Source organism: Sus scrofa, chromosome 1 (assembly GCF_000003025.6).
Source record: "Sus scrofa isolate TJ Tabasco breed Duroc chromosome 1, Sscrofa11.1, whole genome shotgun sequence".
Taxonomy (NCBI): domain Eukaryota; kingdom Metazoa; phylum Chordata; class Mammalia; order Artiodactyla; family Suidae; genus Sus; species Sus scrofa.
Window position 1 is genome coordinate 112800619 of NC_010443.5, and position 27767 is coordinate 112828385.

Here is a 27767-nt window from a genome sequence, read left to right on the forward strand (position 1 = left end):
ACTCTTTGGCTTTCCAGTATGCTTGCATGTTCGTTTTATTTACAACATTATAAAATGGAGTTTCATGGTTGACAAAACCTATGCTTCCAGTGAGGGAGAGTGCATGTTTTGACCTTGGATCTAGCATATAAATCATCTGATTACATGGACCATTTGAACAGATAACTTCCTCATGGACTTGAAATATTTCCTATGCCTATTTGTGACTCTCAGTAAGCATGGCCTCTGTAAATGCTGTGACTCACTGGCTTTCTGCTTGCCTCCATATCTTATGAAATGGCAGTTTCTTTTTCCTCTTCATGTGACCTGGAAGTCAGGAGCTGAGTACTAGGATGGTGAATGAGTTGCATAAATGGATTTAGATTTTTAGAGGTCCTCACAGAGTATGGTTCCCTCATTCTTCCCCATAATCTCTCTAATTAAACATATAACAGTTCCATAAAATTCAGCAGAGTTCTGAATTTTGCTGTGATGGCTGCTTTAATCTTCGTTTTGAAATATTAAATTATTTGCAGATTTATTTCAGTTTCCTTTTGGGGCTAGGAGTCCATCTGGCTTGGTTGGACCCTAAGCAAGACTTTTTGATTACCTAAGGAATTGACAACAGTTCATTAGGTTGGGTGTTCAGAGAAGAATATTTGTTCTGCACCCCCAAGTTCTTGATGACTGATAGCAAACAAAAACATTGTTCTGTCAACTCAACGGCCTGAATTTTTTAATATTAAATCCCACCCTTATTTTAAAATGATGAGGATTCCCCTCATCTAATTTATTTTATCATGGTATGACAAAGATAGAGAAATGAGAAATCTGACTGACTTAAGCATGTTTTGAATTGAGGTCGTCATCAATTCAAGGGGATTTTGAAGGAAGAAATGGGTATTTTGAAAATCTGACTACACAGTATGAACAAAAGCCTTTCTCCATGCAGTCAGGCCACCAAACGGAAGTAGTCTTTGTTATTCAGGATGTGATTAATGTTACCTCATCATTCAATTTTAGAACTTCTAAAATAAAGTTGCTTGCATCAAGCACATGGTTTGAAACCTAAGAGTGCCTACTTTTTCTTTTATAATTATAGAAGAGCATTCATTATATGATTACTAAAAGTTTGAAAAAAAAAAAAAAAGAAGAACTGGAAGAAGTGTCCTGGAGTTCCTGTTGGAGCACAGCAGAAATGAATCCTACTAAGAACCATGAGGTTGTGGGTTCAATCCCTGGCCTTCTCAGTGGGTTAAGGTTCTGCCGTTGCCATGAGCTGTGGTGTAGGCTGGAAGATGTAGCTCCAATTCGACCCCTAGCCTGGGAACCTCCATATGCCGCAGATGCAGCCCCAAAAAGCAAAATAAATAAATAAATAAAATAAAATAGAAGTGTCTTATAGTATCTTTTCCTTTACTAAAACCTTTGCTAATACTTTGTGGGAGTTCTAGCCTTCCCCCCACCATGATATCTTTTCCTTTACTAAAACCACTAATATTTTGTGAGCATTCTACTCTTTTTTTTTCTTCATGTATTTTTTCTTTATAATTTTTAAACTTCGTTCTACATATAATTTGAATCTGATATATTTCACTTAACATTACTTTGTGTGCTTTTTCTGCCCATGTTTACAATCTTCCTGTCAGTTGTAATCTGTGTAGTGTGTCCTTCTGATGTTCTGTAAAGTCCCTAATCGTGTCCCCTATTGTCAGGCATTTAGAATGCTTCACTGTCTCTCCTACACGCAGTGATAATTGTGAGGGCCTGGCCCACAAACCCCATTAATAGTGGTCATACCAGTCCTGGAAGTAACCCAGTCTGTTGTGATGTAACTTTCTCAGTATTGTGCATTTTTTACTGAAGTCCTTCCTGGCTATTTCTCTTTTTGTTTTTGGCTGTGCCCGCAGCATGCAGAAATTCCTGGGCCAGGGATCAAACCTGTGTCACAGCAGTGACAACGCAAGATCCTTAACCTGATAGGCCGCCAGGGAACTCCCTGTTTTTGGTTTTGTTTGGGGGAGAATCTTTTCAGAGACAAGGGAGCTGGTCATGAGCCATTTTATGGGTGGTATTTTTGTCTTTCTTTCCTTAGTGGTGAAAGTGGTGCTGGAAAGACAGTGGCTGCCAAATACATCATGAGTTACATCTCCAGAGTGTCTGGGGGAGGCCCTAAGGTCCAGGTAAGTTGGTGATGGGCCCATTTTGAGACTCTGCACTGTGTGAAAGTGAGAAGCTCTATTTGCTGTTTAAGAAAGAGTTTTTCTTCCATGGAGAAGATAATTGGTTCTCTAGCCAAGAAACTTGAAATCTGCAGAGAAATAGCACATTATGAGATGGAGAGGCCTAATCTATGATGAATATTATATACAGTGAGTGAAAAGGTCACAAATCCACAAGGAAAACGCACAAAGGCATGAAAGCCATCTCATAGAAAAGGAACCCTAAATGACTCATAAAACATGAAATTATGCTCCCGCACATGATCATAAGAGAAATGAAAATTAAAACTACATCAAAAATTATGTCTTAACCTTCAAAATGGCAAAGATTTTCTCGTGCTTTTAAAAACTCTCTTGGAAAAAATACAGGGACATAGTCTCTTTCATATATTACTGGTAAGAACATGAACTCAGCAAAATCTGTCAAATCTATACACATACACCCTTTGACTCATCAATTCTACTTAAGAGAATTTATCCTTTGGGTGTGTTGAAATACATGCATAATGATACATGTATCAAGTTCTTTGTTGTGGCATATTTTTGATAATCAGGAAGAATGGAGACCACATAAATGTGCATCATTTGGGGACTGGTAAGAGGATTTATGGTTTATAATAGACTAGAATATTAAACAGCCATAAAAAACTCAAGCTTCATGTACTGATAGGGATTGCTCTCCAAGATATATCATGAATTGCAATAAAGCAAGGTTCATTTTCAGAACAGAGAAAACATTTATCTGTAATATTTATATTTATTTGGCTATGTCTGAATAGTGCTGGGGGAGGCATGAGAAACTGATAATGATTTCTAAAGGGAGGAAGCTGGGAGGCAGGGCTGGGGGGGTGGGGGGACCCCTTAAACCTTTTAATTTTTTGAACTGTGTGGAAAAAAACTCCAATTCCGAAAAGTTCCAAAAATTTTAAAATAGAGAAGAACAGAGTTCCTGTCTTGGCGCAGCAGAAACAGTCTGACTAGGAACCATGAGGTTTCAGGTTCAGTCCCTGGCTTTGCTCAGTGGGTTAAGGATCCAGCGTTGTTGTCAGCTGTGGTATAGGTCGCAGACAAGGCTTGGATCCCAAGCTCCTGTGGCTGTGGCTGTGGCCAGCAGCTGAAGCTCCAGTTCAGCCCCTAGCCTAAGAACCTCCATATGCCCCGAGTGCCGCCCTAAAATGAAAAAAAAAAAAAGAGAGAGAGAGAGAGAGAAGGGAAAACAAGAAAGTAAGGAAAGATTAGAGCATTAATGGAAAACATTAGAAAAGGGGAAGAGTTCCTCTTGGGGCTCAGGGTTAAGAACCCTACTAGTATCTATGAGAAATGGGGTTGGATCCCTGGCCTTGTTCTGCAGATTAAGGATTTGGCGTTGCCGCAGGCTGCAACCGTAGGTCACAGATGTGGCTCGGATCCAGTGTTGCTGTGAGGTAGATTGGAAGCTGCAGCTCTGATTCAACCCCTACCTAGCCCGGGAACTTCCATAGGCTCTAAAAAGAAAAGGGATAAGACTCAGAGAACAAGGACACAGGGGAGGTGGAAAGAAAAGAAGGGGCATACACTTTAGTATGGGCAGAGAAGGGGCAGATTCAAGAGGATGGTATGAAGAAAGGGGTAGCTACAGCCTTTTCTGGGTTTAGTTTTACTTATTGAGGTAGCAGAATCGGCATCTGCAGGAATGGGTGGAGCCCCTCCCAAGAGAGCAGTTAATGACGGTGCTGGCGGAGGGAGCGGGGTTAGGGCCACAGAGCCGCCGAGACTCTCGATACTCAGCACTGGCACAGACTGCTGGGAACTTTTTTTTTTTAAATAAGAAATCCTGATCCAAAGTAGATTTCAGGGTAGATGAACTGTTTAATTAGAATCATGTAATAAATGATGTCGTTGCCCCAGTCACCGGTAGACTTTAAAAGACACGTCCAGATTCTCTTTATTACATCTCTGTAATGTAATACAGAGAAATCATTAATGCTCCATCCTGTCCTGGTGGGTCAGAAAGCTTAAGGCAGAGTCCAGGATTCCTTCCGTAGAGTAAAAAGTTCTTAGCAGGGCCTCCTTTCTCTAATGAAAGGAAGATCTAGAGAAGCCTCCTCAGGTAGAAAAATGGCATATGTCACATAAATAATTTAAATTTTTTGAGTTGCCACATTTTTTAAAAAGCGAGACGCATATAATAGTAACTTTTAACATAGATTTCATTTAGCCCAATATAGCCAAAATATTATTTCAGCATATAATTAATTAATGAGATAGTCTACATTCTTTCTGGTACTAAATCTTTGAAATCCAGAGTATTTTATACGTACAGCACATCTCAATTGGGAATGGCCATGTTCCATGCACTCCGCAGCTTCCACACTGGACTTCGAGTGTAGCTCTGGAACCGAGGTTGATGTGGTCCAGTCCACTTGCTTGTCTAGACGCATGGGATCATGCCCTGCCCCTAAAAGAATGACATGGAGCTGGAATCCAGGATGCTGTGTGGGTTGCTCCTTTAATTTGTTCTTTCTCTTTTTCCCCAATGTGCTTACCACATGCCACAAAATTCTGTTGGCCATCTTGATAGTGGATGGATGGATGCATGCACGCATAGATGGATGGATGGATACCTGCATAAAGATTCTCAGTTAAAAAGTCAATCATTAGAGAAGAGAAGAGAAAAGAAAGAGCCTTTTTTTTGTTCTATCCCTACGAGAAGCTGAGTGTGGACAAATGGTGGAGGCAGGCCTGGCCAGCAGATAGCAAATGTGAAAGATTCATGAAGACCCACAAAGTAAAAATTATTTTTTACAGAGAAAAGCTAATTTTATATAAATCTTTGAGTTTTTAAAGGCAAACAGATTGCTTAGAACTTTAAAACTGACTCCACAGAAGGACTACCCATAATTTGCTCTCAGTGCCACCACTAACCATAGGTGCCCTGTTGATAAATTCCAGTTCTCATGCCACTTTTGAATGTTCAGGAGGTGCCGAAGGAGCACTTTGGCTGTTACATAGTCAGTTAGTACTTAGTGCCTTAATCTATTCCTATTTGCTACAGGCAACGACCTAGTGGCCAGACTGCAGGCGTTTCATGTTGATTTTCTCTTCCTGTTTTCCTATGAGGACAATGATACAGAGCTCTTGGCTTGAAATGAGTCAGTAGCTAAAGAGCACAAGCCAAAGACTTGTTATTTCTGGAACATGTTTAACCATAGCATGTGAATAATTAGAAGTACAAGGAATGACTCACTTTTTCAAAGTCCCCTCCAGCATCAATTCCTATCTGTCCAGCTGTCTTGCCCATGGTGTGTTTTGCACACTTTTCAGTCTGACACCAAATTAGGATGTTTGAAAACCAACTTCTTCCCCTCCAGTAGGCCGGGAATTGTTCTACGCAATCCAGTGTTAACCCTTGTTGCTCAAAATGGGGCTCCCTGAAAACAAAACCAGCAGCACTGGGGAGCTGGTTAGAAATGCAGACTCTTGGGCCCCATCTCAGATCTACTGAATCAGCACCTGCATTTTCACAAGATTCTCAGCTGATTCATGCACATTCAAGTTTGAGAAGCACACGACTGTGTCTGCAACCTTGTTGGGGGAGGAGAAACTGTTTAATTCCCCTCCAGGTAGCTTTCATTGCAGTGAAGAGGGGGAGGTGGATAGAGAAGTTGGATAGAGCAGGCATAGTGACAGCAAAGACTCTGGTCAGATCACAAGGAGAGGCCCCTTCCTGCCACGATTCCCCGTACACTGGGGAGCTCAGGGGAAAGCCGCAGCATCCGGTTTGGAAACCCAGTCCCGTAACATTTGTAGATCCTCATTCGCAATGGTACCCTGGCTCCAGGGAACCCTGCATCAGGTCAAGCGAGTGGGAAGACAAAGACACTAACGGGGTTAGGTCTGTTGAGAGGAAAGAGCACATCCTCCAGAAACCCCAGGACCAAGGATGTGAGGCCTCTTGCCTTCACTGCCTTCGGAAACGAGGTCCTCAGGAAAGTCTGGCTGTACTTTGCAGGGCAGGTGTTGCCTCTCCCTAACCTCTGGTCCATTTGCTGTGACAGCATGTCAAGGACATCATCCTGCAGTCCAACCCACTGCTGGAAGCCTTCGGGAACGCCAAGACCGTCCGGAACAACAACTCCAGCCGATTTGTGAGTCTCTTTGCTATGTTACAGTATGTCACCTGATTGATGATGTTGACCTTCTTGATTTAAGTCCTGTGTCCCCAAGGAGAAGGGGGTGCCCTTCACACCTCAGCCGAGGGCTGCCTTTTCCACCTTCTCCTCATTTTCTCTAGCAATGAGCTGTCAAGCTTCGATTTGCCCTCAAGTTCTTTTTGAGCCTTGGGAATGTAAGTAAGATTATTTTCAAAACCATTGCTCAACTTGAGTTGCCTTCTTAAGGAAAAGACAAGGGTCAGCTTTGGTCTCAGAGGCATTTGCTTTGGGCCCTGGAAAAAAAGGCCTTTTTTCACTGACAAAGAACTGAGTGGACTAGATCCCAGGTCTGGTTGCCTTGTTCTGCTCCATAGAACTTGGTCTGCGGACCCTGAAGGGAGTGCTTTGATCTGGCACCTTAGTGAGAAACTTCTTCCTGCCTGTCAGCCACGGGGAGCCAACTGTCTGTCCCCTGCACCTGGCTTTGTGTGTGTGTTTTATACACGTTCATATGACACAAAAACACCCAGAAGTGACTGGACTTTGCCTACAAATTACCTGCCTCCTAACAGGCCCACTTACCTAGGGTAATGGAAATAGCAGCCGAATGCCTTGTTACGAATACCTATTTAAAAGACATTTTTTGGAGTTCCTGTTGTGGCGCAGCAGAAACAAATCTGACTAGGAACCATGAGGTTGCGGGTTTGATCCGTGGCACTGCTCAGTGGCTTAAGGATCCAGCATTGCCATGAGCTGTGGTATAGATCGCAGACTCGGCTCGGATCCCTCATTGCTGTGGCTGTAGCTCCGATTAGACCCCTAGCCTGGGAACTTCCATATGTCGTGGGTGAGGCCTTAAAAAGACAAAAAAAAAAAAAAAAAAAAAAAAAAGACATTTTTCTGTCTGCATGTCTCCTGAGGGGGTGAAGTGGAAGGCTGGCAAGGATGAATATGAATATGTTCCCCTTGACAAAAAGCCACATTTACAAAGAAATGAATGTTTGCCCAGTAGCTTTGATTTATGTAGATTTTGTATCTTATCTCAACCACACATTATGTCTGGCAGTAAAGCATTTAGGAAGCCATCTGTGAAGCGGATTCTGGACCATTTTAAAATAAATAAGTGGGGATTTGGGGAGAAAGACACTTTATTTTTTACCCTTCTGTTTTGGAAGGAAGCGTCTATTTCCAAGAGAATTCTTACCACTTCTCCGTCCGTAATTGTTAAGCCCCCTGATGAGTTTTGTCTGTCATAATTGGCCTCAGGTTCCTTGCTGTTTAATATTATTCAAGCTATTTACTCATGTGTTCATCTCATTTTTCTGTTCAGGGCCTGTGTTGTGTGTGCTCTCTTGAAAAAGTTTTTAGGTGATGGACTAGGAAAGAAGATGTGAATGAATTTTTCCCTTGACCTTTTTTTCCCTGATCCTCAATCTGTCTGCCTTAGAAAAGTGAACATGACCAAATGTAACTCATCCTGCTTCTTTTGCCTTCCTAGAGAGAAGAAAAATAATGAAACCAATATTTTCCTTGATAGTTCCAGTAGAAATTGCTGCTTATCCTTGGACAAGGAGGCTACATCTGTAAATTTTTGTAAAGCAGAGCAAAAATACCTGGCATTTATTATTTGTCTGATTATAAAATTTCATACAACCCTGACGGGAAGGTGGGAAAGAGTATGGACAGGCAATTCACATACATGCGCCTGCGCGCGCGCGCGCACACACACACACACACACACACACACACACACACACACAGGAGTCTGACAGGGCATCAAAAGATGTTCTCAATATTAATGAGAAAAAAATTTTTTTTTGGTCTTTTGTCTTTTTAGGGCCACACCCACGGCATATGGAGGTTCCCAGACTAGGGGTCTAATCGGAGCTGTAGCTACCGGCCTACGCCAGAGCCACAGCAATGTGGGATCCGAGCTGTGTCTGCAACCTACACCACAGCCGGATCGTTAACCCACTGATCAAGGCCAGGGATCGAACCCACAACCTCATGGTTCCTAGTCAGATTCGTTTCTGCTATGTCACGACGGGAACTCTCCAATGAGAGAAGTATAAATTAAGGCCAAGTACTATTTTCTCTATTTCAAATATTGAAACATTTAGGAGAAAAGATGCTATTGGTTGACCGACACATTCTCCCAAGAGAGCGGTTTGGCAGTTTCCAGCTTTTTTTAAAGGCTGCACCTGCAGCATATTCGACCGGGCTAGGGGTCGAGTCAGAGCTGCATCTGCAACCTAACCCCAGATCCTTAACCCACTGAGCAAGGCCAGGGATCGAACCTACATCCTCATGGATAGTAGTAGGGTTCCTAACCTCCTGCGCCACAACTGGAACTCCCAGTTCGGCAGTTCTGATAAAAAATTTTAAATGTTGGTTGTCTTTGACCCAACAATACTGTTAGGGTATAATATCCAAGTTTTCTGTTAATAATGTTTTACTTAAAATGATATCTGTTGTGGAGTTCCTGCTGTGGCAGAGCAGGTTAATGATCCAACTTGTCTTTGTGGAGGTGCTGGTCTGATCCTTGCCCTAGCACAGTGTGTTAAGGATCTGGCAGAGTTGCCACAACTGTGGATTAGGTTGCAGCCATAGTGTAGTTTGCAGCTCTGGCTCAGATTTGATCCTTGGCCTGGGAACTTCCCTGTGCCACATGTGCAGCCAAAAAAGAAAAAATAAAATACATAAAAATAAAAAAGATATCCATTATGTGTTGTCAAATTAAAAAAAAAAAAAGGTTCCAAAAATATGTCTATGATATGGTCCCATTTTTATTTTAAAATGCGCATTATATAAAGCATAATGTGTCTAAATCAAAGTCTGAATATACTTTTACAGTGATTGGTAGAAGGAGGTAGAAGCGGCATTAGGGTGGGATTATGGGTAGTTTCTCCTAAAAATTGGTATGTAGGTAATTCCTATCATGGCTCAGTGGTAACAAACCCAACTAATATCTGAGGAAGCGCATTCAATCCCTGGCCTCACTCAGTGGGTTAAGGATCCGGCGTTGCTATGAGCTATGGGTAGGTCACAAATGTGGCTCGGGTCCCATGTTGCTGTGGCTGCAGTGTAGTCTGGCAGCTTTAGCTCCGATTCGACCCCTATGCTGGGAACTTACATATGCTGCAGGCGTGGCTCTAAAAAAAAGGGGGGGGGCAAAAAATGTATATGTAGTATGAATCATAAAACTTCGTGTATTTTCACTTATAAATCTTTCAAGTTTTAAGAAATATATTATGGAATATTTCAAACACTACTTTAAAATATAATACAGTAAACTTTGGTGTACCCAGTACATAGCTTAAAAAAGAAAACATTACCAAGAGTCAAAGTTTATTTTTATTTACTATTGAAAACGCAGTATCCTCTCTTTACACAATTTTCTCTTCCTTTCAGGCAGCTTTACAATAAAACTTATTTTTTTGATCTCTTATTAGGTGTTGGACTTTTATATTACAATTTTGAGTTATGTATAATCATGTCTGTTACATTAGAGCAGTGGTTCTCAAACTTGGCCTCATACAAACATCACTCTGGGAGTTTCCCTGGTGGCTCAGCAGGTGAAGGATCCAGCATTGTCACTGCTATGGCTTGGGTCACTGCTGTGACATGGGCTTGATCCCTGGCCTGGGGACTTCCACACAGCCAAAAAGAAGAAGGGGAAAAAAAAAAACAACAGCAAAAACAGAACACACCCAAAGGGAAAGATGGTGAAGGATGACCACAATAAGAAGTACAAGGATCTTATTCAGCGAACTTTTCTCATGAACCACTGTAATTCGGGATAGCCGTGGTTTGCGGTCCTTCTTAGTCTGGTACTAACGGATATTTGTGTGGGGGTTTATTTTTGAGAGAAGGAGAAGGCAACAGATTAAGACAAATAGACAGTTTGAAGGTGGCCTCTTTCGTAGCCTTTTTGATTCCTGGGGTTGGTAAGCAACTTCACAGGAGCACAGCAGAAGCTGGGTGCTTTAGAGAGCAGGAAGAACACGCAGCGTGCCTTCCTTCTCTTTAGTGAGTTTACGGTTCTAGTTGGAAACTTGCAGCTTGGCAGGCTTCAGCTTTGAGATGTGTGGATTTCATCAGCACACATGTTTTAAAAATATTAAGTGTGGAGTTCACATTGTGGCTCAGTGGTAATGAACACAAATAGTATCCATGGGGATGCAGGTTCAATCCCTGGCCTTGCTCAATGGATTAAGGATCTGGTGTTGCCGTGAGCTATGGTGTAGGTCACAGATGCGGCTTGGATCCCCCATTGCTGTGGCTGTGGTATAGGCTAGCAGCTGCAGCTCTGATTCAACCCCTAGCATGGGAAGTTCCTTATGCTATAGGTGCAGCCCTAAAAAGACAGTAATAATAATAATAAACTGTGAATGCCTTTAGGCTAGGTCTGCTGTCCAATTTGACCCCAGGCCACACCATTCCCTACAACTGACATTCTCATCTTTTTCTTCACCTAAATCTACCCTCCTAAACCTTTCTGAGGACTGGAGAGAAACTAGATGGTAGCAGGGGAAAAAACCAACCAAACGAATTGTCATTTACTTAACAATCTGGGCACTTTTTCAGCCACACTCCAGGATTTTATTGTTGCCTGTTGGCAGTAATTTAAAAGGAAATATTAACGACAACAACAGTAAGCAAAATCCCCACACCCAAAACTAGCTGGGGGTAAAAAAAACTTTATTTATAACCAAATGTTTTTATGTAAGCATTATCACTGCTCCAGAGGTCAAAAGGGATTGCTTTTGCTGAAAGCCATTAGAATACATCTACCAGAAGGAAAATTTGCTTCCTTGGGAAGAGGCTGATAGAGCTCACTCTTGTTGGATCAAGGGGACCATGTGATTTTCTGTCCTATTCTTTACAGCTTCCGGTGTAGCAGGCAAGAGCACCTACTGCAGGAAAATGGGAAGGAATGTAGCATAGCCTTATTTAGTCGGGCCAGAAGGATAGATTCTCTCTCAGTACAGAATTGTGTGATTGGACAAAGGCGCGGGTTATTGTCTGATAGGAAACAGTGAGGAAGTCTAGACCAGAAGTGGGAAGAATTCAGAACATATCTTTCGTTAATGAATTTCCTAGAATTATATGCCATATCCAACGCCTTTTTGGAACATCATGTTTGTGTTGACCAACCATTAAAGGAAATCCCTAATTTTCTTGCAGGGAAAATACTTTGAAATCCAGTTCAGTCCAGGTGGGGAACCAGATGGTGGAAAGATCTCCAACTTCCTTCTGGAAAAATCTAGGGTGGTGATGAGGAACCCCGGAGAGCGGAATTTTCACATATTTTACCAGGTTTTCCTTTATGTTATTTTTTTCCTACTTCCTGATTCCTTCTCCACATTTAAAATTTTCTTCTCCTGGTCCTTAGGTTTAGACAGGCTAGCCTGGCAAGCCCAGGAGTCCTTATTACTGTAGGATGTGTAAGTCAGTGTGCAGAGGAATCGCAAGAATGCCCTTACCTGCAAGGAGAGTGAGTTCCAGTTGCGGTGAGAAGGCAAAAATTTCTCTGAAGTGAAATAATCAAGGACGTGTTGACACACTTTAGAACAAAAGTTGGGATGTTTGATGCTTTGCCAAATAGGAGTCCTTGCAGGGAGACTTTGCGGGTGGTGAGAGAGATTACGGAGACACGGGATAGCATGGTGGGAAGGTGGGCTCTGGCAAGTCAGGTGGCCTGAACCAAGCAGGGATAGCAGGGCAGGGAGGGGGCAGGCTAATCTGTGAGCTAGGCCCCAGCAGGTGTGCAAGGGCAGAGGTCTCAAAAAGGACAAAAAGACTTGAAATAGACTTGGAATCTTTAATACCAGGTCAAGAAGTTTCTGCTTATACTCTCAGAAGCCATGGAGAGTTTGGGGCTGAAGCACTGTGTAGAATGCTTTTAAATTATAGTTGGTCCACGCTGCTTCAGCAGTCATCTGATTTGACCTTTTTTTTTTTTTTTTTTTTTTAATGTCTTAAACTAGTTTTACTGATAAAAACAAGTTTTTTGGTTTTTTGTTTGTTTGTTTGTTTTTTGTCTTTTTGTCTTTTTAGGGCCATACCTGCAGCATATGGAGGTTCCCAGGCTAGGGGTCGAATTGCAGCTGTAGCTGCCAGCCTACACCACAGTCGCAGCAACGTGGGATCCGAGCCACGTCTGTGACCTACACCACAGCTCACTGCACCACCAGATTCTTAACCCGATGAGTAAGGCCAGGGATCAAACCCACGTCCTCATGAATGCTAGTCGGGTTCGTTAACCACTGAGCCACAACGGGAACTCCCCATAAAAAGTTTTTTAATGTTTGCATTTATGTGTGAGTACTTCCTATATTGGGACTCCGCTTTAGATTCTCTTTGATGAAAAGCCTACAGCTGTTTTTTTTCTTTTATTTATGTTTTGTTGTGGTTTGAAGATCATTGGATTTGAAGGAAGTTAAGCTGCGTTGGTCGCTCACATTCAGTCTTTTCAATTACCTAGATGTATTAGGTGATGGCCAGGATTCTTCTGGTTAGCATCTGTTGGTTGAAAGTATACATACAGGACCAAAACTTTCTGTGAATGCAGTTATGCTTTTAATTGTATTAATCAAAGCAGCATAAAGAGGTATTGGAAAAGTAATTTTGTGTATCAGACACGAGCATAAGACAGAAGTTCATAATGATTTCTGGGGCATCCAGCTCCTCCAGAATCCTCTGCCCACAGTTTGGAATCCCCCAGACTAGAGACTGGGGAAGTGATGAGCTCAGGGGAAGCTGGAGTTCATGATTCTGCATAAAAGTAACAGTGAAAGCTGTGAAATGAAACTCCCGAGTGAGTGTGGAGAGAAAATCCATTCCCATTCAGGACTTGGGGATCTGGGGACTGTCTGTAGGATGAGGACATTGAGCCAGGGAAGTAGTCAAAGGAGGAAAACCAAGATCCTGCAGAGTTTCCCCAAGCCAGGGGACGCTCACTGGGAGGGGATTGAGGGGCACGATCAAATGCCCAAAGCTCTTAGGGGGCAAAGGATGGGACAGGGGCCTGGGGACCAAGAAAGCCCTGCTGGCTTTAGCCATTGGACAGTGGCCATCAGATTGGTGAGAGGAGAGTGAAGCCAGATGAGCTAGTAGGTTCTGCAGCTTGAAGAATTTCAGTCAAGGAAAAGCTTCTAAAGCAGGCACCATGCATTTGTAGACGGGAGAGAATTTGAAAAAGAGGTGTTTGAAGATTCAGGTGAGAGGCGCTGACAGGTGTGGGTGGGGAGAAGACTGAGAAGGAGATGGGGGACATTCTTCCTTAGCACCACCCCCCCAGAAAATCAGAAGAAAAAAGGAAGAGTGTAATGCAAAAAGATTTTAAAGAGACGAGAAAAACTAAGGGAACCTGATGTCATAGGATGACCTAGCACTTCTCAGTAATGGAAAAGAGGTTCCCTGTTTTCAGGATGTGAACCCAAGATGATATGAGTAACTTGACCAAGATGGAGAAGTGTGGATAGTGGAGCCAGGGGTGTGCTGGGGCTGGCATGCATGGGCTGTGTGCCTCTCTTCCTTTGATGATACTTCTTGGTAGTTTGAAATCAAGTCATGGTTGGAGTATTTACACCATGAAAATCAGTGAACACTACAGATCCATTCCCCACCCCCACCCTGCCCCCGCCTCAAGAATCGATTGTTAAACATTTTCCAGCACACCCAAAAAGGGTCTTGCTGAGAACTAAGGCAAAGAGCAGAGATAGAACAGAGAGCCAAGAGACTGGACACCGGTGTGGGGGACCTGAGGCTATTCTTTAATATGTACCCTGCAGTGAGAACTGTGGAGGGTCCAGTTGCACTTTAAAAAGCCATGTGCCAAGGAGTTCTCGTTGTGACTCAGTGGGTTAAAAACCCAACCAGTATCCATGAGGACTCGGGATCAATCCCTGGCCTTGCTCAGTGGGTTAAGGATCCGGCATTGCCACAAGCTGCAGCACAGGTCAAGGGTGTGACTCAGATCTGGCGTTGCTGTGGCTATGGTGTAGGCTTCCATTACAGCTCCAAGTCAACCCCTAGCCCAGGAACTTTCATATGCCTTGGGTGTGGCTCTAAAAAGGAAAAAAAAAAAAAAAAAAAAAAAAAAAAAGCCATGTGCAAGTTGAACAGGAACAAAGTAATTATGATCTGGCTCGCTTTCCACTTTTCTGAGGGATCTCACCAGTGTGGTTGCCTTTATTGGGACAGGGGGAAATTCTCAGCTCTGGTAGGTCTAATCAGAATTAAGAACTAGGGAGTTTCCACTGTGGCACAGTGGAAACAAATCTGACTAGGAACCATGAGGTTTCGGGTTCAATCCCTGGCCTTGCTCAGTGGGTTAAGGATCTGGTGTTGCCATGAGCTGTGGTGTAGGTTGCAGACAAGGCTCGGATCTGACATTTCTGTGGCTGTGGTGTAGGGCGGCAGCTGTAGCTCCAATTAGACCCCTATCCTGGGAACCTCCATGTGCTGCAGGTGCAGCCCTAAAAAGCAAAAAAAAAAAAAAGAGAGAGAGAAAGAGTTAAGAACTAGAATTTGCAGAGATGATTTGGGTTTATTGTATATAGAACAGATATTCTGAAGCCTCTTCGTCTTTTGAAGACAGTGATCCTCTATCAGTTTAGGAAGCTGGGATAGGAAGTCGCATCACTTGGACTCTGGGGGTGACAGTAGCAGGAACCACACTAACTTTGATTGCTTTGTGGGCTGCTCCATGCACATACCACTTGTTCTTGCTCCAGCTCATCGAGGGCGCCTCTGCAGAGCAAAAGCACAGCCTGGGCATCACCAGCATGGACTATTATTACTACCTGAGCCTCTCTGGGTCCTACAAGGTCGATGGCATTGACGACAGGAGGGAGTTTCAGGAAACACTGGTAAGTGATGGCACAGTGCCAGGCAGCATCTGCTCTCCAGACTGGGCGTTGCCCATGGTGGAAAGGGCAGGGGAGGTTCACAAAGCAAAGATTAGCCTGAAATTCCCACCTTGTTCTGCTGGAAGCACTCCAGTTCCTAGAACACGTGTTTAAACACCCTTCAATAGCCATGTGCCAGTTGCTGGAGGACCACGTAATGATTTAAATGGATAAAAATCATCATTACCCAACCCTGCAGGTTCTCTAAGTAACAGGTAAAGAGTGTTGTGGATAATGCGTTTACCATAGCTGTTTGCCAATAGCTCACACAACTGCTGAGCTGCTTCCCTTAGAAAGGCAAGGCAAAAAGTGCTCTTATGATCTTAATCAGATTTAGTAATTTTACAACACGCCCAGTCCTCTCCACCCGCTTTGTCTTCCCTTCCGTAGTGTACGGGTCAGGGGGTGGGCCTCGACTCATTCTTTTCCCGGTGTGTGTATGTTATGGTACAAGATGTGAATCCGGGTGGATTGTTGAGGCTTCATGTCCTTGAGAAAACAACTTACTAAGTCAACCTAGAACTTTCTAGAGATGGGCTGTTCATCCCATTTAGCCTCAAAGAACTGCATCACCACTGCCCTTAGAGTCAGATACTGGCCTGGCTCATCCCTCAGCCCAGATGCAGAGAAAGGTGCAATTTCCTAGGCCAGGAATGGGTGACTAGAGGTGCAAGTTTTAGGGGGAGCTGACATTTGTACTTGAAATGGACCAACCGTGTTGTCGATTCCAGGAAAGAAGATGAGCATCAAGCAGCCACGTGGCCATAAAGGAGCTGGGAGGAAAAATGCAGACAGGCCTGCTTTGGTCCTAGAGTGCAGTTCTCTTAGGATATGGATATCTAAGACTCACCTCCTTTCATTGAATTTGATGGACCTGAGAAACAAACCTTTTCTAATGATGCTTTTATTTGATTTTTGGAGACTTTTAATCAAGATCCATTGGCAAGCAGCAGCCCTCTCCATGAAGAGAAAAATCTCAGAGTTTACTTGGAGTAGCTGGCAAGGGGCATCAGTGCCCTTAAAGATAGAGGTGGCAGCAGGAGGATAACTGAGGGGTGAGAACAGACTTGCTGACTGTATAGCCACCCCTCCCTCTGAGTATATTTCCTCCAGAGCTCTCTAACCCTTATTTATACCTGGAGGGTTACATGTTAAAGACAGAGGAGTCTCTGCTGTGGCACAGTGGGTTAAGAATCCAAATGCAGCAGCTCAGGTCACTGTGGATGCACAGGTTCAATCCCCAGCCTGGCTCAGTAGGTTAAGGAACTGATGTTGCTGCAGCTACAGCTGGGATTCAATCCCTGGCCCAGGAAATTGCATATGACACCAATGTGGCCATTTAAAAAATGATATTTTTAAATAAATTAGAACAGCCTTTCCAGTATAACACTGCAACTTGAGAAGAATGTGTGAAAGGGCACTGGTCATTGAAAAGGTTTCACAGGGACTTCTGGCTGCCATCACAGACAGAGCCACACATACCTGCACAACCGGCCCTAAGCTTTGGCTTCTTTAGAATGTGCTTCTGTAGCTGGTGACTGACTTGTCACCCCTCTCCTCTCTTCCAGCACGCGATGAACGTGATTGGGATCTTCGCGGAGGAGCAGGCCCTAGTGCTGCAGATAGTGGCAGGAATTCTCCACTTGGGAAACATCAGCTTCAAGGAAGTTGGCAATTACGCGGCCGTGGAGAGTGAAGAATGTGAGTGGCTTCGGCACAGGGCTGTGGAAGGAGGGAGACAGTTGTTTCGTTCCAATCAGAAGTGACCCACCAGAGCTCCCGTCCTGGCTCAGCAGTAACGAAACTGACTAGTATCCATGAGGACACGGGTTCAATCCCTGGTCTCGCTCCTTGGGTTAAGGATCCGGTGTTGCTGTGAGCTGTGGTGTAGGCCACAGACATGGCTCAGATCTGGCTGCAGCTCCAATTCGACCCTTAGCCTGGGAATTTCTGTAGGCCACATGTACAGCTTTTAAAAGACAAGGGAAAAAAAAAAAAAAAAAGTGGTTTTTTTTGCTTTGGTTGTTTTGGGAAGAGATGCTGAGAAAACTTAGGTGTCTGGCTGTGGCAGAACCTCACAGCCTCATGAAAGTCTAGGCGCCTTCTGTGCAGCCACCCTGTGGACCATTGATGAAATTGTTTCTGTTGATCATTAACAACCTTGGGGAGCTCCGGCAGAACGTCACATCTAGGTTTGAAAAGAAAGTGATACTTTAATGAAGATGAGTATGTTTGTCTCCTCATAAATATCTTTTCTGTAGCAGATCTTTAGGGTTTGTATTCACCTAAAGGTTCTGAAGAGCACATGATAGGATGTGTGTAAATGTGGGAAGCTCACAGGTTTATAAGTTGGATTAGATTGGATTTCTGAAAACGAACAAACAAAAAGTGGACCTTGAGGGTTGCTGATGATGGCCTTTAATGTCCTCTCTGTAGCAGTCAGACCTGGAGACCGGAAGGGTCGCTTTTACTCTGAGAAGAAATCGGGTCCTTCCAGCAGAGGCGCGTTACTGGTTATGTGTGCTGGGATCCGCTACAACCGCCGTGGCCTGTGACGTTTGCCTCTTGGGCATCAGTTAGCTTTCCAGGCTGCTCTCAGAACCCACACATCCTTTAACCACCCAGGAAGACGTTTCTTCCTTTCTCAGCATTCTTCAAAGATGATAAATTTAGATGCCTTGTAATAAATAGTATCGTACTCATTGCTGACAGTGCAGTCAGGCTCTTTCCATTCCAAATAAGGTTCTTTTTTAAATTTTTGTTTTCTTTTGTGATAAAAGAGGGAAGTTCTGCTAACTTCTGATGTCGAGCTGATAAAGAGAAACATGAATTATGTTTACCAGGCAGGAAAGTGGGGTGGAAAACAATAAATACCCAGAGCGTCCATAAAGTCTAGAAACACAACCTAATAATAATAACCATGTCTCTAGACTTGCTGTCTATTATCTCTCACATTTGACAAATGCATGTATGTATCCAGGAAGGTCCAGAGCACTTGCCTTTCAACACTGACCGTTTCAGTTTCTTGGTAGTTTCTATGACCGTAGACTGGAATTCTTATGCCGTCTTGGGTAGTACAATCCTTTGCTGCCTCTTTAGGCTGGAGAAGAAAGATATGACATACAATCCAATGACTGGATGCTTGAGCCAGGAAGTGGTACATTGCACATCAATGTCCAGAGGAAGTAGCTTCCTCAGCCAGCTCGGTAAAGCCCAGGAATGGCAACTGCCTGTGAAAGTCCCTGACTGGAGGTGGTGCAGGGATAGACATAAGAAAAGGCTCTGTTTGAAGCCAAAGAGGTCTAAGGAAGACATGTATCCTCCCGATCATTTTGTTTTCTTTCAGTCGATGATAGATGATACCTTAATGGTTGGTGGAGACACAATCACAGTTCTCACTTCTACCCCTTTGCCAGCCTGCTTACTCCCCTCCCCAGAAGGAACCAGTCTCCAGTCCCTTGTATTCCTTTCAAGGGAATACTGTGTTCCTGAGAAACTACTCATATCTGATATTTTTTCCCACGTTTGTGCATTAATGGGAGCATATAACATAATGTTCCACAGTTGCTTTTTCCATTCACATATGTCTTAGAGATTATTCATATCCATGCATTAAGTAGGCTCCTCTTTCTTATAGAACATTCTCATTCCATTGCTTGGCTATACTTTTTATTCTTTTCTTTTTTAGGGCCACACCCACAGCAAATGGAATTTCCTGGGCCAGGGGCTGAATTGGAACCATGGCCTTTGGTCTATGCCACAGCCACAGCAACACCAGATCTGAGCTGTACCTGTGACCTATATGAGCAACCCATGCCAGATCCTTAACTCCCTGAGTGAGGCCAGGAATTGAACCCACATCCTCATGGATACTAATCAAGTTCTTAACCTGATGAGCCACAGTGGGAACTCCTGCTTGGCTATTCTTTAATTTATTGAACCAATCATCTGTTGATGGACTTGGAGATGATTTCACATCTTTTTCTCTTCCAGTTACTTAAAATGAATAACCTGCTTGGTGTCATTGTTTTCATATTTGAGTTTATCTGTAGAATGCATTTATAGAGGGAAGGGCTTGTCCGTGGTTTTTTTGTTTGTTTGTTTTTGTTTTTTGAGCTGCACCCGAGGCATATAGAAGTTCCTAGGCTGGGGTCAAATCGGAGCTATAGCTGCCGGCCTACGCCACAGCCACAGCAATGCCAGATCAAGCCATGTCTGCGACCTGTACCACAGCTCACCGCAATGCCGGATCCTTAACCCACTGAGCGTGGCCAGGGATCGAACCTGCAATCTCATAGTTCTTAGTTGGATTCATTTCTGCTGAGCCATGATGGCAACTCCCTTCCATGTTTTTATAAAGAAAGAAAGCAGGAGTTCCCATCATAGCTCAGAGGAAAACGAATATGACTAGTATCCATGAGGACACAGGTTCGATCCCTGGCCTTGCTTAGTGGGTAGAGGATCTGGTGTTACCGTGAGCTGTGGTATAAATCACAGATGTGATTTGGATCTGGCATTGCTGTGGCTGTGGTGTGGGCTGGCAGCTACAGCTCTTATTGGACCCCTAGCCTGGGAATGTCCATATGCTGAGAGTGCAGCCCTAAAAAGAAAGAAAGAAAGCAGATTTTCCTTAGCTATTGTATTGTAGAAAAAAGAGGTAATGCAACAGGATCGGCAGTGTCTCTGGAGCACCAGAATGAAGGTTCAATCCCCGTCCCTGCTCAGTGGGTTGAAGGATCTGGCGTTGCCAAAGCTCTGTAGGTCACAACTGTGTCTGGGGTCTCATCCCTAACCTGGAACTCTGTATGCCACAGGACAGCCAAAAAATCAATCAATCAATCAATAAAACCCCCATTACAACATCAGCATTTTTAAATTAATCTATACCTCATTTTGCTCTGTCCCTCCTGACATTCTCCCCAACCCACCCCACCCAGCCCCTGAACTGCCACTCCTGTCTGATAACCCTCACACACACCCTGGTGGAAATTCACAGCCAGTAGGAAGTCACTATGAGCAGCCCTATAATTTCAGCACCAGGGCAGCCACTGAAGAAAATGTGAGGCTATAAAAGCTTGTACTTGAAAAACATGGCATGGATATTTTGAAAGCAAGGACTAGATTTCCTTTCTAGGCTTCTTAGCTGTTTGCCTTTGCTCATGGTTTTGATTCTTGGCCAAACTCCATGTCTTGTTTTTCGAGTGCCTATGGTCCTTTTTGTGTGCCCTCTTCCCTGCTACTGAAGAGTATAAGATATGGAAGGATATCGTGTTTCCTTGTCAGTCTGGTCTGTTTTGTCTCAAGGACTCAAGGGCTTAGCCCATATCATTTTATTTCTTTAGCTATGGTCATGAAGATGATGGCATAAACATTTTTACCAAAAATTTTCATTGCGTCCCTATTTAAGCGTGGCTGGGGGCTTGGGAGAAGCCCATATTTAATCTTCATGCCATCTGCCTGGTGATGATGATAGTAACTAACATAACAGTTTCCCCTTAGTAACGCCCTCTTCAATGTCACACACTTTGGTAAATGTCTCTTTGATTTTCACTATAAATCTGCACGTGTCCAATGTGATTTGCAGGCATCTTATGTCCTTGTTCTGTGCAAGGTAAGTTTCATTTTAGTGGAAGACGCATCTAGATTCCTAAATGTGTGTGTAAATATTAAAACTAAACTTAAAGAGAAAAAAATGGCCATTGGCAAATTAGTGCATTTAGTTTTGTTCATGTGCCCTTTGAAAAGGGAACCTCTCCTTGTTAGAGCACTTCTGTGAAACAGTCATGTAGATAATAAATACCTTGTCGTGGCATTACACTTTTTCAAAACGCTTTCGCTGATTTAATCTCACTGGAAGGTATATACTCAGAAATGCCAGCCTGTTACATTCTAACACCATCTGTGAAATTCGAACAGATTATCCTTTATTAGGGAGCCTTATGATTTTTGAGCATTACCATAAGGTCTTTAATAAAAATCCCTTCATCAGAGAATTTTGGCAAAGCTTTCTGCAGAAAAGAAGACTCATATCCAAGTTCAAAATTTTGATTTGTGTCTGTAAAAACCTTTCATTCATACTGGGAAAAAAAAATCTCAGCATTCTTTCTTGCCCAAGAATGGTGTCGCTTCTTCACATTGGAGTGTTTTGACCAAAAGTCAAGAAAATCCATTTATGTCACTGGCCCACCTCTTGGTGAGTTTCTTGGCCTGAAACAAGTTGCTGAGCCATGGGAACCTCAGCTTTTCTATCCAGAGACCACAAACTATGCCAATGATGTGTCGTTAGGATGCAGTGGGTATGCTGAGATATGAATACCACCAACCTCCTCCATCCCTCTGTGCACCACCCTGGGGAAATCAGCTTGTATCCTTCACTAGAAGCCCCCTTTGACTCCAGGCTAAACATCCCCTGCCATACAAGGCCGCCACACCATCAGAATTCATCCTGACCTTTCAATCACCTCCCTTGCCTTCCATCTCCAGCCATTGCTGGTCTAGTCGCTGTACCTCCTCCATGTCACCCACGTTCCTCTCTCCTTGCCTTTGTACTCTGCACTCCCCACTTCCTCTTCTTCCTTCTCTGCATCTGTACAAATTCTGCTCATCCCTTTTTGTCTTGGTTTGGTTTGGGGTTTTTTTTTTTTTGTTTGGTTTGGTTTATTTTTTTATGTTTAATGATTTTTGATTTTTCCTTTACAGCTGGTTTACAGTGTTCTGTCAGTTTTCTACTGTACAGCAAAGTGACCCAGTAACACACATATATACCTTCTTTTTCTCACATTATCCTCCATCACGCTCCATCATAGTGAGCTATGATGTGACTAGATATAGTTCCCAGTGCTGTACAGCAGAATCTCAAACTCCCCACCCCAAATCTCACATCTTCCTTGGCCAGCCCAGCAAAGAGTATTATCTTCCTGTTCTAAATTCCTCTAGGACTTGATTGTCAGTCTTTGTCACAGACTCAGCTTTCCGTAGGCTTCTTTATTTGCTAAACTACCCCTGCCTCATCTAGATGGTGTTCACGATTTCTTTAATATGTATTTCCTGTCCTTTCTCATTAGGAACCCTACACATGGCAGGCGCTCAATAACTATATAACCGGTGAGCGTTATGAGTGTGATGGTATCAGGTGCGTCATGCTGTTTGGGAATGATGATGCTATGAAACCCCTGTACCAAGAAGGAAGAAAACAATATTTAGAGCCAAAGAAGTGTTTCTTGATTGAGTTCCTTCCGGGCTGTCTTGCTGCAAACTTGGAAAGATGTCCCTTTTAGGCACTTGGCTATGATCTCAGTAGGGGGGTTTGGCTTGCCACCCTTCTCAGATTTGTATCATTGGAAGTCACAGGCGTCATAGGAATTGACTCATGTAATAGAACAATTGGGGAAAACAAAGTGGATGGATGTGTGTGGGATTGCTGATAAGCAGCCCTCATCAAAGCCAAAGTTTTTGAGGGCTGGTGATGGTGTCTTGAGTGCACATGCTCACACTAACACACACACATACACAAGTCCCTCCACGTATTTGTGAGATGAATTATTAAAATTCTGTAAGACAGTCATGTCTTATTTTGCTTTGTATAGTTTTGGCTTTTCCTGCATATCTGCTGGGGATCAACCAGGACCGGCTAAAAGAGAAGCTAACGAGCCGACAGATGGACAGCAAGTGGGGAGGCAAGTCCGAGTCCATCCACGTGACCCTCAATGTGGAACAGGCCTGTTACACCAGGGACGCGCTTGCCAAGGCCCTGCACGCCCGGGTCTTTGACTTCTTGGTAGATGTAAGTAAACCCATGTCGACATTGCTGATGCTTTGTGTTTTAGCATCTGTAATGCGTCAAATTTCTAAGAGCTTTGTTTTTGTGTTTTGGCTCATTCCTTATAGCCATTCCTTTACTCCTCCACTTTTTATCATCACCCTGGGATTGCTGAGTTCCACTTTTACTTCAAGAATTGTCCAGCAAGACTATTAATATGGTAACAGCTTCTTGTGGACAAAATATTTAGTAAAGCCAGGACTATAGACTGGAAAAAGAGGAGACCCATGGTGACAAATCTTACTTGACTTAAGATCCTAAAGTTTTAAAATCTTGTACTTGTCATCTGTTGCTAATGCTACAAATTAACCCAGAATTTAGTGGCTTAAAACAATAAGCATTTCTTCTTTCCCAGTTTCTGTGGGTCAGGTATTTGGAAGTGACTTCATTTGGTGGTTCTCAGTCAAGATGCTGATTGGAACTACATGGCCTGACTAGGGTTGGAGAACCTGGTTCCAAGATGGCACACTCACATGGCTGCTGACAGAATGTCTCAGTATCTTGCTACAAGGGCCTTTTGGGCCGCTTGCCTTTTCTCACAACATGGCAATGCGAGTGACCTAAGAGAGAGCAGGGAACAAGCCACAGTGCTTTTAATGTCCTAATCTTGGGCTCATATATTGCCACTCTGCCATCTTCTGTTCATTAGAAGCAGGTCACTAAGTACAGCTCACAGTTCAGGGGAGGAGAATTAGGTTCCACTGTTTGGGATGAAGAGTATCAAAGACTGTTTGGACATATTTTTATTTTTTCCCATTTACAAATTTTTTGTGTGAAAGTATAGTTGATTTACACTGTCGTGCCATTTTCTGCTGTACAGCAAAGTGATCAAGTCGTTTATATATACACATTCTTTTCCTCATAGCATCCCCATCATTTTCCATCCCAAGAGATTAGACACAGTTCCCTGTGCTATACAGCAGGACCTTGTTTATCCATTCTAAATGTAATAGTTTGTAGTTCCCTTAGTGGCTCAGTGGTAACAGATCTCACTAGCATCCATGAAGATACAGGTTGGATCCCTTGCCTCACTCAGTGGGTTAAGGATCCAGCATTGCCATGAGCTGTGTGGTGTAAGTCGCAGAAGTGGCTTGGATCCTGTGTTGCTGTGGCTGTGGTATAGGCCAGTGGCTACAGCTCCAGTTCAACCCCTAGCCTGGGAACCTCCATATGCAGCAGGTACAGCCCTAAAAAGGCAAAATAAATAAATAAATAAATAAATAAAGTAATCGTTTCTATCTACTAACCCCAAACTCCCAGTCTATCTCATTCCCTCCCCCCTCCCCCTTGGCAACCACAAGTCTATCCTAGTGTATATTTTTAAAACTACCAAAGACTTAAAATTATGGCATAACCATGTAGATATATATAATATATAATAATTTATATGGATATAAAATACTAGTCTGTCAGCAGTATAGAACTGCCATTGACAATCTATGTTAATCACAGTAACCTCTAAATGTAGAACGATAATTACAAGCACTTCTATAGCATTTACTATGTGCCAGATACCATTCTACGTATTAAATAATAACTCACTTAATTCTTACAAGAACCCCGTGACTTAGGTAATATCATCTGTATTTTATAGATAAGTTAACTGAGGCACAAAGAGGTTCAGGAACTCGCCCAAGGTCACACCACTCTTAAGTGCTAAATGTAGGAATTAAACCCAGGTAATTTGGCAATGTTCCAGCTATTTCTCTTCTGCCTTTCGTGTATTCAAGCCAAAAGGAACCCTAGGGCGACCCTAATCAAAGCGACAACAGCCTGGCCATTAGGTCCAAAAAATCTGTGTTGGAGTCCAAGCAATGACATCTATAAGGCTTCAAGTATGGTTGGGTGTGTGAGTAAGTCAGGGCAGGAGAGGGTAATTATTCTGTGTACTTCCTCTGGTTATTTTAAGAGTAAGATTGCTTGGGAAGGTCAGGGTCATACAAAACATTAGTCATGCTTTTAACTTGTCCAGACCCCTCATTTTACTGACAAGGGAATCTTAGCCCTGAGTATTGGCAGTTTCACCCAAGACCATTCAGCAAGAGGGCGGTGCTGAACCAGGGTTAGAACCCACATCTCTTGTCTTATTCAGTGGATCTTCCAGTACCAGCCTTTCCATCTTATTTCATGTGTGGTATAATGGGATGGATGCCTCATATAAATGACGCTAACTGAAGCTGACATTTACCAAGCCCTGACTGTGTGCCAGGCACTGGGCTAAGTGCTGTATATGGTTACCCACTGGCTCATAAAAAGATGAGTATCATTTTCTTTGCCCGGAAAACACCTGCAGTACTTCAGAATTGATCCAGATATCCCCCACCCCCAGGAATTTTTCTGCTACATTTCTACCTCCCCTGCAGCCCTCACCAACCCCCTTCTAACCTACACCAACCCCTCTATCATTGTCTGTTCTGTTGGTTACACGTTTCTCCTCACAGTGGTCAAGGACACAGATAGAGTCATCATACTGCTTAAACTTAATTCCAGACCCTTCCTCTTGCCCAGTGAGATCTCATGCTTTATAATGTTACCACTGTCATTAGGAGGAATTGCAGTGAGAATTAAATGAAATAACATTTGGGAAGCACTTAGCAAAGCCTGGCTCTGGTGCATGTTAAATACATGTAAGCTGCTTTTATTTTCATTGTTTTAAGATGGATTTCCGCTATTACTATTTATAGCTGCCTCACCCTCTCTATATAAACACCTGAGAACAGAGACTGTCTTCTTGACATCTCTGGCAGATTATGGGAGGTGATCGTTAATTGACTGCAGACATACCCCATTTTATTATGCCTTGCAGATACTGTGTTTTTTACAAATTAAAGATTTATGGCAACTCTCTATGGAGCAAGTCTGTCAGAGCCATTTTTCCAACAGCATTCTCTCACTTCATGTCTCTGTCACATTTTGCTGATTCTCACAATATTTCAAACCTTTTCATTATTATAATATTTGTTATGGTGATCTCTGATCAATGGTCTTTGGTGTTACTGTTGCAAAAAGATTACGGCTTGTTGAAGGTTCAGATGATGGTTTGCATTTTTTAGCAATAAAGTGATTTTTAATTAAGGAAAGTACTTTTTTTTAGATGTAATGCTATTACATGGTTCATAAATTACAGTATAGCGGAAACATAACCTTTATATGCATTGGGAAACCCCCCCCCAAAAAAATTGTATGACTCACTTTTTTGGTGATATTTGTTTTATTGTGAGGTCTGAAACTGAATCTGTAGTGTCTCCAAAGTATGCCTATACTGAATGGGGTCAATGGAAATAATATTTACAAATCTTATAATATTGGTTCTTTTCATGAAATAGGTTTTACTTCAGTCACCCCAGATGATACTTTCTTCTAATTCTCAAGACTTCTTGAGAAAAACTAGCTCTGCCAGAAATTGTTTTTATCATTAAGGCAACTTTTTTTTTTTTTTTTTAAATCTTTGTCTTTTTAGGGCTGCACCCGCAGCATATGGAGGTTCCCAGGCTAGGGGTCTAATCAGAGCTACAGCTGCCGGCCTACACCACAGCCACAGCAACACCAGATCTGAGCCACATCTTCGACCTACACCACAGCTCACAGCAACGCTGGATCATTAACCCACTGAGTGAGGCCAGGGATCAAACCTGCAACCTCATGGTTCCTAGTCGGATTTGTAAACCACTGAGCCACGATGGGAACTCCTAAGCAAACTTTTTTATTTGTCTACCATACCAGCTTTTTTTTAGATTCCGGTGCTTTCCCAGAGTACTTGATTCAATGAGACCTTTTTCACTGCAGTTCACCTGCATGTCCTCTTGTTTCCAATAGGCAGTGAGTGGTATTTGCTTCGTTTTCCCCCTGACATGACTATTTTTAATATGAATGTAAAAGGGGTTAATTACTCTCCTGGTGACTTTTTCCTAGTCCATCAACAAAGCGATGGAGAAGGACCATGAGGAATACAACATTGGCGTGCTGGACATCTATGGCTTTGAAATATTTCAGGTAAGACCAGTTGGAGTAGTTGGAGACTAGAGCAGGTGATGCCTGTTATCTTGCTTGAAAGAAATCATTCTAGGCAATGGAAAAAAACTATTGTGGCTCGTTTTTGCCTTTTTGAGATCTTCCTGTACCTTTACCAAATTAGTTTCTCCTAAATATAAACTATGCTGCTTTCTCCTCATTCTGCCAACATTTCTGTTAAGCTTCTTCACTAAGTCGCTCCAGAAGTGACTTTAAAATGATTTTGCAGAAACAATTACATGAAAGTAACTTTCCTTTCTCTCTCTCTCTTTTTTTCAGAAAAATGGTTTTGAACAGTTTTGTATCAATTTTGTTAATGAAAAATTACAGCAGATTTTTATTGAACTCACATTAAAGGCAGAGCAGGTAAGCAGTCCATCTTTGTTCATCTCATTCTGTTTCTAATTTGTTTTGTTTTATTTTTATTTATTTTTATTTTTTGTCTTTTTAGGGCCACACCCACAGCATATGGAGGTTCCCAGGCTAGGGGTTGAATTGGAGCTGTAGCTGCTGACCTACACCACAGCCACAGCAACGCCAGATCTGAGCCACATCTCTGACCTCATGGCAATGCCAGATCCTTATCCCACTGAGGGAGGCTCTTTTGTTTTAAAGGGTATATAACTTTCTCTCCTTTGGTGATAGATTCAGATTTCAGTCTTATATTAGGAAATGTACTTAGAGTCAG

General features: G+C 42.9%; 1 protein-coding gene across 2 annotated transcripts in view; it reads left to right on the plus strand.

Annotated features, from left to right (window-relative positions):
* MYO1E (myosin IE) overlaps positions 1-27767 on the plus strand; it is a 224461-nt gene that overhangs the window by 123074 nt on the left and 73620 nt on the right. For both annotated transcript variants that reach the window (XM_003353343.5, XM_021073512.1), the window contains exons 5-12: positions 2075-2162; positions 6239-6328; positions 11522-11653; positions 15076-15210; positions 16818-16950; positions 22836-23032; positions 26981-27061; positions 27359-27445. In XM_003353343.5, coding sequence (XP_003353391.2) covers positions 2075-2162; positions 6239-6328; positions 11522-11653; positions 15076-15210; positions 16818-16950; positions 22836-23032; positions 26981-27061; positions 27359-27445 — 943 coding nt within the window. The remainder of the gene's footprint in view (positions 1-2074; positions 2163-6238; positions 6329-11521; positions 11654-15075; positions 15211-16817; positions 16951-22835; positions 23033-26980; positions 27062-27358; positions 27446-27767) is intronic.